General features: G+C 34.9%; 1 protein-coding gene across 1 annotated transcript in view; it reads left to right on the forward strand.

Annotated features, from left to right (window-relative positions):
- LOC133323822 (glutamate receptor ionotropic, kainate 2) overlaps positions 1-9,097 on the forward strand; it is a 43,388-nt gene extending 34,291 nt beyond the window's left edge. The window contains exon 15 of the mRNA XM_061532724.1: positions 8,903-9,097. Within this exon, the coding sequence (XP_061388708.1) occupies positions 8,903-9,097 (195 nt within the window). The remainder of the gene's footprint in view (positions 1-8,902) is intronic.
- Positions 9,098-11,077: the final 1,980 nt, after the last annotated feature.

Consider the following 11,077-nt stretch of genomic DNA (forward strand, 5'->3'; position numbering starts at 1 on the left):
TAAATCGATTTATAAAATTTAGCATAGGTTGCAGAATGGCATGTATAGGGTTTGGTGTTAGATAAATATCACATATTTAATTTGTTCAATTCCATGTCAATGTTCCTTCAAAAAGGCGACGTCTGTTAGGATACATATGTGGAATATATCCCATGTGGTGAAGGGTATCAAATGCTCGGTACCCAGTACGACTTCACTACTTTCCTTACTGGATTTATCATAGAGGTTTCAGTTTTAATGTTGATCAAATCGGATTGCTTCAATTTAATAAAATTTAAAAGTTTATAATATACTGCAGAACTTAATCTGTGCTTTGTAAAGATACTAGATTGTGCAAAGTTTTGTTCAAATCGGACATTAAATTCCGGCCGTTCACATGATATTATAAAATTAATTTGTTCCACAATTTTGATCATTTTGTGGGGTGGAGGTACCTGAGGAAGTGTACCAATGATTCTCATCTTCGGACTTGATCTAGGCTTGGTTTCAAATTGGACATTTCATTCGCCTAATATTGGATTCATAAAGGAGTGGACCGATGGCTTCCATCTTCGGACTTGATCTAGGGTTAGAAGAGATAATAGGTAGTGCAAAGTTTGTTTCAAATCGGACAAAAGTTGACACCTTCTTAGGAAGGTAACAGAAGGAGTGGACAAAAGGGTCCCATCTTCAAACTTGGCTTGGATCTAGTCTTGGTAAAGATAACAGGTTGTGCAAAGTTTGGTTCAAATCGGACTATCCGTTCGCATGATATTATAAAATTAATTGTTGGCACAATTTTGTGGGGGAGTAAAAATGCATCACATCCTATCTCAAAACATTATATATGTCGAATTTCTTCTTTTGGGTTCAAAAACTTTATATATGGCGAATTTATCTTTCTGGGTTAGTAATATACTAGCTAAGGACTTATGTCATAAAGAATTTTAATGTTCTGAGTTCTCATTTGAGGGCAAATCTTCTTACTATAACTTATAAAATCTACATATAACGGAACACCCCAATATCTCAGACACGTTCGGTAAACGCGTCGAGAATTTCGGCCAAAGTTGTTGGCTCAGGATTCTTGTTAAAGCATCAATTGTTTTGCCTCGTTGAGTAGTATAAAAGCGAGAGCTCTCACGACGGAGGTTCAAAATATAATCTGACTGACGGAATATTTATATTTACATTTCCTACTCACTTGAATAGTACCACGTTTTTGGGAATATGCTTTTCGTCTGTAACTTTGCAAAAATTGTCCTTTGCAACCTTGAAGAATTAAGCTGATATATCCCAAACTATAATTGACTTACATCTTATAAGAAAATATGTTATAATATGACCAACAGTTTTCACAGATATCCAGTACGCAGCGAATCCGAACGAAATTAAATTTAGATGAGCCTCTACACTTTTATTTATTTATTTTATTAAATATATATGTACATTCATTGTCAAACCTTTTGTCAAAAAGTTAATCCCGTAATGTCAACCTTGACTTTCTGACGCAACAGACTCAAAGGCCGCTTTTTAACTTTATATGTATGTATGTGGTGTAGGTTGTTATGAAATTTTTAATTGCCACATCCTTCGCAATTTATGGGTTGTATTAAAAAAGGACCTTGACAGTTATTGGCATTTTTCAGTTGCCTCCCCATTTCCCACATGCGTTCCAATGTCCTTTCTAATTTTAAGTATTCTCTGTACTGAGATATTTTTAAAATTTATTTATATTGCCTTATAAATGCTTACCCGCTAAAATGATGAGCATTACAAACCTTCAACATTGTGGCATAAAATGTCAAACACACACATTTATATATAATCCTCCTGAAATACACAAACACACAGGCACAAGTGCCTTTTCCAGTTGAATACACCTTGCCTTTGAATCCTACTGACTGACCATGGTCGTAACATAATATCTTTACATATCAACACACTGGATTTTAGTATCACAGCTCTGAATGTTGTCTAAACATAAAATCATTTTCAAACCAAAAAAAATACAAAGAAAACAGCAAAGTCACTACCAAAAACATACCAAATTTTGTCAATGCCCAAAAATCCACGAAACACCCCCTCCACACCGTCAACAGTTCAATTTTTCGTTGAATATTTCATCACCCTTGAGTTAGGGAATGAAAAACAAAAATAATATGTGTCCTTTTTTGGAGAAAGAAAAAAAGAAAACAATTCTGTTTACAAATTTGCTGAAATGTACACACATACGCAAAAATCAACGCACACACACACACGCTCATATGTTTTTTCTTCCTACCCCTTCTCCTTCCAACACTCACTGTGTACGACGAGTATTAATGTCCATGTTATCCCCCCGTCCCACCCATGCTCCACACAAACCTTTCGTTTTTTTTTTCGTCCTTTCGATTTCCACTTACAGGAAAAAGGAGCAGACGGAGCCGAAGAGCTGGGTATGCCCAATGTGGGTGGCATTTATGTTGTCCTATTTATTGGCTGTGTTGCTGCCACTTGCTTTGGGATTTTGGAATGGATTTGCCATATTTATTCTACCTCACGCCAATACAAGGTATCAAATGTTGTGTGGACACACACACAAACACCCACGATTTTTGTTTGTATATCGCAGCTCTTGTATCTTGTCTTCTTTGTATCTAATTTTTGTTTTCGATATTGTCGTCGTCTCCGTAAAGCTCTTCTTCTTCTTTGTGTGTAACATGGCTATCACTACTACCACGATATTAACTTCAAGCTAAAAACGGAAACTAAAATATTTACAATAACGTCGTGTTAAAAAAACTAACTTTTGTGGCAGGGAGATTTTTTTGTTCCCTTTTGTATATAAACCATAAAGAGAGGAATCTTTTTTTCAAAGAATTTCCAACCAAAGTCGCAAAAAAGATATCGATAACAGATTTAATAACTTGTAAATCCAGCTAAAAATATGCATTAAATGTTAACCAAAAACTAATATTCGAATATATGGGTCATTACATACAAAAATGTAAATTAAGAAAATAATTTGTATCGATTTCCTAACAATTCAATTACTAACAGACGAAATAACATATTCGAGAGAGTAAGTAATTCGAATCAACTGGACTGCGAAATGTTTTACAACTATCGCCTATATACATTGCGAAGCTTTATAGTAATCTTGGTATTAAAGGTAAGTCCAATTTCGGTACATGAAAGAAAAGATTGATTTCGAGGTGCTTAAAGATAAAACTGGAAAAATCACTGCCGATTTTAGGCGCATATATATAGCCTGTTCTAATTTTCGTGTTAATTGGACAGAGGTATTGTCATTGGTTTTTTATACCCTTCGCCACACTGTGGTACAGGGTATTATGTTTGTAACAGGCAAAAGGAAACGAGATACACCCATGGTTTCTTTGACAATATACATAGAATCACTTTCTGAGTCGATTTATGCATGTCCGTCCGTCTGTCCGTCTCTCCGTCTGTTGGTGTTAAATTGTAAACAAAGTACAGGTCACATTTATAATCCGAATTGGATGAAATTTTGCCTCATTTATATGACCCAAGGACGAACCATATTGAAATTGGGAAAAATCGGTACAGATTTAGATATAGCTCCCATATATAGTTTCGTACGATTTTCAGTAAATGGTGACCCAAAGCCCAAAAATATGACCGATTCGCCCAAAAGTTTGCACAACGTACTGAAGTTGGTATAGCCTACTGTGTTTAAAGTTTCGTTGAAATCGGTTCAGATTTAGATATAGCTCCCATATATAGTTTCGTCCGATTTTCAGTAAATGGTGCATCAAAGATCCAAAATATGGCAGATTCGCAAAAAAAATTGAACAACGTACTGAAGTTAGTATGGCTTAACATATGTAAACTCTTGTAGGGGTACTAGGGCCTAGAAAGACCTTGTTTTTTATACCCTTCACCACACTGTGGTACAGGGTATTATGTCTTTGTGCATATGTTTGTAACAGGCAAAAGGAAACGAGATAGACACATGGTTCCTTTTGAGAATATGCATAGAATCACTTTCTGAGTCGATTTACGCATGTCCGTCCGTCTATGTATTTTTGTGAACAAAGTACAGGTCGCATTTACGATTTGGATGAAATTTGGCATAGTTCACTTATTTGGCACAAGGACGAACCCTATTGAAATTGGGAGAAATCGGTTCAGATTTAGATGTAGCTCCCATTCGTCCATGTAAATGGTGCACAAAAGTCCCTACATATCTTTCGATTTGCACGAAATTTGGCACATCGTAATGAATTAGGCCTAGAATGATGTGTGCTGAGTTTCATGAAAATCGGTTCAGATATAGCTCCCATATATAGTTTCATCCGATTTTATGTAAATGGTGCACCAAAGTCCCTATATATCTTTCGATTTGCACGAAATTTGGCACAGCGTAATGAATGAAGTCTATAGTAATGTGTGTTAAGTTTAGATATAGCTCCCATATATATTTTCGTCCGATTTAATGTAAATTGTCCACTAAAAAACCTATGTATTTTCCGATTTGCACGAAATTTAGCATATCGTATTCAATTAAGTCTAGAATGATGTGTGCTAAGTTTTGTTAAAATCGGTTCAGATTTAGATATAGCTCCCATATATAGTTTCGTTCGATTTTACGTAAATGGTGCACCAAAGTCCATATATAACATTCGATTTGCACGAAATTTGGCACAGCGTAATGAATTAGGCCTAGAATGATGTGTGCTAAGTTTCATGAAAATCGGTTCAGATTTAGATATAGCTCCCATATACATTTTCATCCGATTAAATGTAAATGGTGCACCAAAGTCCCTATATACATTTTGATTTGCACGAAATTTTGCACAGCGTAATGAATTAGGCCTAGAATGATATGTGCTGAGTTTCATGAAAATCGCTTCAGAATTAGATATAGCTCCCATATATAGTTTCGTCCGATCTTATGTAAATGTGCAAAAAACTACCAAATTAACAAAATTTTGAGGAGGTCGTCCACTACTCTGTGTTATTATTAAGGCCTTCAAGATGATAACCAAATTTTAAATAGGAACAATGTAAAAATATGTCTCTATAATGAACAAATTTCGCAACCCCATATTACAGGCAAGTCAGCTATTAAAAAGGCCTAAATCGGCTAGTATGAAACCTTACGCATAATAAATACTGTTCATAATAAAAACATTGAACATGTTAACCAGTTTCTATTTCTATAGTCTATTTTCATAAAATTAGAGACCTACGAATTCGATATAAAATATAAATTATTGAAATTCCTAAAACTTGAAAATATTTCCCTTATGAGAAGTTCGGATAACTGAAATTATTTTCAGTTAACCGAACTCCGCTTAACGGAAAACATCGGATAGCTGAAACAAACATTCATATTTTTTCCGTTTCAGTAAAGCGGATTCGACTGTACATGAGACCTATATCTGAATCAGGGCCAACTTTCACAAATTTCATGTCATTCTTGTGCCAAATAAACGATCGATTGATGCAAAACCGTAATGTGCTATACCGTAAAATGCAGGCATCCTTGGTCATTTCTAGAACTAGCTAGTTTGTTCTCATTGGATACCGCCCCTTTTCAGAAAATCTCTCTGAAAAAAGTTCCTGTCGATTGTAGCAAAACAATAATTGATCAAATGTCGCGAAATTCAGAACTTCTAAACCATATGTTGGTGAAATTTTGTACAAATTCTGTCTATACCTATGGAAGTTACTGGACCGAATATTCATCAGATCATGTTTTACTAATGCTACCTCCACCATAGTATGGAGGGTATATTAATTTTGTCATTCCGTTTGTAACTCATCGAAATATTCATTTCCGACCCTATAAAGTATATATATTCTTGATCAGGGTAAAATTCTAGACGATCTAGGTATGTCCGTCCGTCTGTTGTAATCTGAAGGAATTGAGATAGGATGTTGAAATTTTGCATAGGGTTGTCTTTTGTCTGCAGGCAGGTCAAGTTCGAAGATGAGATATATCGATCCACGTTTAGGCATAGCTCCCATATAAGAGTACCCGTCAAATTTCGGTATTTTGGGGTTCTTTAAGCCGAATTCCCTGAAATTTGGGTTCTTGAGCGCGTTTTCTGCCGAATTCCCTGAAATTTGGTATTTTGAAGTCGTATATGGTATAGGTCGTATATACGGTATAGGTCCACTTTTTGGTATGTTCCCTATCATTTCTAGTACCTGTCAGTATATCTATGGTGGAGGGTATCCAAAATTCGGCCCGGCCGAACTTAAAGCTTTTTTACTTGTCTTTGTGCAATTTTTGTCTGATTGAGACACAGCGTACTGAATTAGGTCCTGATTTATGCATGCGAAGTTTTCTTGAAATCGGTTAGATTTAGTATAGCTCTCATATATAGTTGCATCCGATTTTACACAGCATATTTAAAGGTTGACGCACGTGAAAAAATTTTGTACGGGGTACTAAATTAGGTCCTGATTGATATAATTGATGTTTTGTTGAAATCAGTTCAGATTTAAATATAGCTTCCATATATTTTGGTCCGATTTCATTAGATGGTGCACCGAAGGTTACATTTGGTATGTTGTGTTATTTGGTACACTATTTAGATGAAATCGGATGAATATATATATATATATATATTGAAGCTATATCTAAACCAATCCATAGCGTATTGGATTGGATCAATCTGAACCAATAAAATCGGGCGATACTTTAAATGGTAGCTATATTTAAATCGATTTCAACAAAAATTCACATACATCAATCAGGACCTAATCCAGTACGCTGTGCAAAATTTTGTCTCAATCGGGCAATTATTGGCAGTATGGTGCACTATTTACATACAATCGGAAGAAACTATTAATGGAAGCTAAATCTGAACCCATTCCAAAACAATTTTGCATACATCAATCAGGACCTAATTCAGTACGCTGTGCAAAATGTTGTCTTAATCGGACTCGGAATATTGGGAGTTTGGTGCATCAACTCAGGTCGACCCAGAAAGTGATTCTATGCATATTCTCAAAAGGAACCATGGATCTATCTCGATTCCTTTTGTCTGTTACCAACACATGCACAAACACATAATATCCTGTGAAGGGTATAATAATATTCTGCGAATGGAGCATTAAACTTTTTAGATTCTCATTAGGTTTAAACGACAACAATATACAAAATTAAGAAAATTAAAACCAGTAAGGAAAGTAGTAAAGTCGGACGGGGCCGACTATATGATACCCTTCACCACTATGGGTATATTAAACAGGACTATTAGCATGAAATTGGGTGAAATAAAATATGTGATATTTATCTAAATGTGAATCTACCTAGATCTATCCATAAAGTATGTAAATCGACTTCAAACAAATATAAATAGGTGATCCGTTGGGCTGTGTCTGTACTTCTAGAAAACGCAACTATATAATTTTATGCTCAATTTTGTACGATATGCAAACTTTGATGTCAATCTGACTAACATGAGAAGTTTGATGTCCAATTTACTTGAAATCGGGCGAAAATATATATGTTGCGTCAATTACTTAAAATCAATCTATAATAAAAAAGGGCTATATCTATCTAAATCTGGACCGATTTTCACGAAACTTGGCAGACATCATTCTAGACATAAATGATTAGGCTGTACCAAATTTCGTGAAAATCGAAAGATATATAGGGACTTTGGGACACCATTTACATGAAATCGGACGAAACTATATATGGGAGATATATCTAAATCAGGACCGATTTTCATGAAACTTGGTAGACATCATTCTAGGCTCAATTAAGTACGTTATGCCAAATTTCGTGCAAATCGAAGGTTATATAAGGACTGTGGTGCACCATTTACATGAAATCGGACGAAACTATATATGGGAGATATATCTAAATCAGGACCGATTTTCTCGAAAGTTGGCAGACATCATTCTAGGCTCAATTCAGTACGTTATGCCAAATTTCGTGCAAATCGAAAGATATATAGGGACTTTGGGGTACCATTTACAGGAAATCGGACGAAACTATATATGGGAGCTATATCTAAATCTGGACCGCTTTTCTCGAAACTTGGCAGACATCACTCTAGATTTAATTCAGTACGTTATGCCAAATTTCGTGCAAATCAAAAGATATATAGGGACTTTGGGGCACCATTTACATGAAATCGGACGAAACTATATATAGGAGCTATATCTAAATCTGGACCGATTTTTACGAAACTTGGCAGACATCATTCTAGACCTAAATGATTAGGCTGTACCAAATTTCGTGCAAATCGAAAGATATATAGGGACCGTTTACATTAAATCGGTTAAATATATATATGGGAGCTATATCTAAATCTGAACCGATTTTTCCCAATTTCAATAGGGTTCGTCATTGGACCGAATAAGTGACCTATGCCAAATTTCATCCAATTCGGATCGTAAATGCGACCTGTACTTCGTTTACAATTTAACATGGACAGACAGACGGACGGACAGACGGACGGACATGCATAAATTGACTTAGAAAGTGATTCTATGCATATTCTCAAAAGGAACCATGGGTCTATCTCGATTATTTTTGCCTGTTACAAACATATGCACAAAGACATAATACCCTGTACCACAGTGTGGTGAAGGGTATAAAAAATGGCCAACATTTTGCATGTTATTTATAATTTCATATGTAATATCCCATATGTAGAATATATACAACAACACTTGTCCATACACATAATAAACGTTCACTTGGTATATGCACTACATCAACATATACATAAATATATAGCTTCAAATCATGCTTTTGTTCAGCTATATTGCTTTCGAATGCCTTTACGCCGATTTCCTAACATGTGCTGCATATCTTATTTGTTAATATGTTAACTTATGTTGTGTGCATGTTACTGCTTATCTGTGTATGATTGTGTCTTTCTTCCTTTTAATAATCTGTTTATAAATCGTTACTATTTCCATAATTTAGGTACCCTTCAGGGATGAATTAATGGACGAAATACGTTTTGTCATGAAATGTTCGGGTAATACGAAACCAGCGAAATATCCAAAATCTTCAAGTTCCAAATCGTCGGCAGTCTCTAAACGTTCATCGTCATCGATGTCTGTCACCTCTTTGGCAACTGATAATCAACAATTACATAAACGTAAATCGATTAAATAAAATGTGAAGTAATTCAAATAGTTTGCTAATAAAGTTGTTAAAAAGCTAATTTTGAATCGAATCTGAATATTGTTTATCAGTGAATATATGTTTTTTGCAAAATGTAAGCCAATATAAGGTAACAAGTTTGAATTCTACGCTATAGTTTAATGTGGGAGAAAGAGGGTAGGCATATATAATTGTTTAACCCTTTGTGGCCCAATGTTTCCCACAGACAACAAAATGTTTTAGAGCTTACATTTAATATGCTGCTAGTATATAAATATTCTTTGGATTCATATGTCAAGTCCTGATTATGGACGACACATATCCAAACCAGTAAGGAAAGTAGTATAGTCGGACTGGGCGACAATATGATACCACTTTGGGTATATTCTACATATGTATCCTAAAAGACAATGAACGAACTTAAATATGTGATCCTTATCTAAACCGACTAGCATCAATCCCTACACATGTCATTCTGCAACCTATGCTAAATTTTGTGAATCGATTTAAGACAAACTTAACATACGCTATTCGGTATGCTGCCCTGTTTAAAATTTAATCTCAATCAGTCATCCATTGATTATTTGGTGTACAATCAACATAAATAAGTCGAAATTATATATGGAGGCTATGCTATATCTATATCTGAACCAATTTCAAGGAGAGATTAATTTATATTAATTTTAGTACGTTGTGTCCATCGGCCTAGCTATGGGTCTTTAGTGCGCCATTAACTTAAAATCAGACGCAAGTATATATAGGAGATGTATGTAAATCTGAACCGATTTTCACGAAAATTTGCACACATCATTCTAGACTAAATTCAGTACGCTATACCAAAATTTAAAGATATATGGAGACTTTGGTGCACCATTTACATAAAATCGGATGAAAATATACATGGGAGCTATATCTAAATCTGAACCGATTTTTACGAAACCTTGCACACATTATTATAGACTTAATTTAGTACGCTATGCCAAAATGCGTGCAAATCTAATGGTTTTCAGGGACTTTGTGCACCATTTACATAAAATCGGACCAAATTATATATGGGATCTATATCTAAATCTCAACCGATTTCCACAAAACATAGCACACACAATCTAAATCTGAACCAATTTTTCCAATTTCAGTAGGGTTCGGCCTTGGTCCAAATAAGTGACTAGCTGTGCCAAATTTCTTCCAAATCGGACTATAAATGCGACCTGTACAATTTATCATGGACGGACGGACATGCGTAAATGGACTCAGAAAGCGATTCTATGCATATTCTCAAAAGGAACCATGTGTCTATCTCGATTCATTTTGCCTGTTACAAACATATGGAGCTTTTCAATATAGAGAAGTGGGCAAATATGTGTACAGTACTAATTTGTGTATACAGTCCAAATTATTTAAATCGATTTACGTTATAACAAAGGAGGCGCCCTCTATATATAAAATGACGCACTGACTAGTAAACAAGTAACAAAGACATAGAAACCGTAAAGACTCGACAAAATGCATTTTGGCAAAATAGTTTATGAAAAAATATCCAGGGGGAATCAAGGTTAACAGAGGCATGTTAATAATAAAAACGCCAATACGCGAAAATGTGTGAATTAAATGTAAATAAAATTAGAGGCCTGCACTCAAAATATGTATTTTCATTTTATAAGCTTAAGATATAGCAACAAAAATGTTTAATATTGTTCTCTCTGTTGTTATGATATCGTAACAACAGAGAAAAAAGCCATCTGTTGGAAATCGCTTACGTATCAATTGTCCTATCTTTATACTTTTATGTCTTTGCAAGTAAAACTTTAGTGCAAATGGCAAAGTAGACACCTTAGACACAACCCTATATAGTTTGGAAACCATTGCATTATATTTTAGACTGGCGCGAGACTAGACTAAGTTGTTCAACAAATCGTACAACTAAATTATGCAACTGTACAATGTTACTTTTCATACTGTTTGTTGATAGCTCTGTCTGTTTACTCGATATTT

The sequence above is a fragment of the Musca vetustissima genome, unplaced genomic scaffold (genome assembly GCF_032173495.1).
Source record: "Musca vetustissima isolate MV318-11 ecotype Yass unplaced genomic scaffold, APGP_CSIRO_Mvet_v1 utg42895, whole genome shotgun sequence".
NCBI lineage: Eukaryota > Metazoa > Arthropoda > Insecta > Diptera > Muscidae > Musca > Musca vetustissima.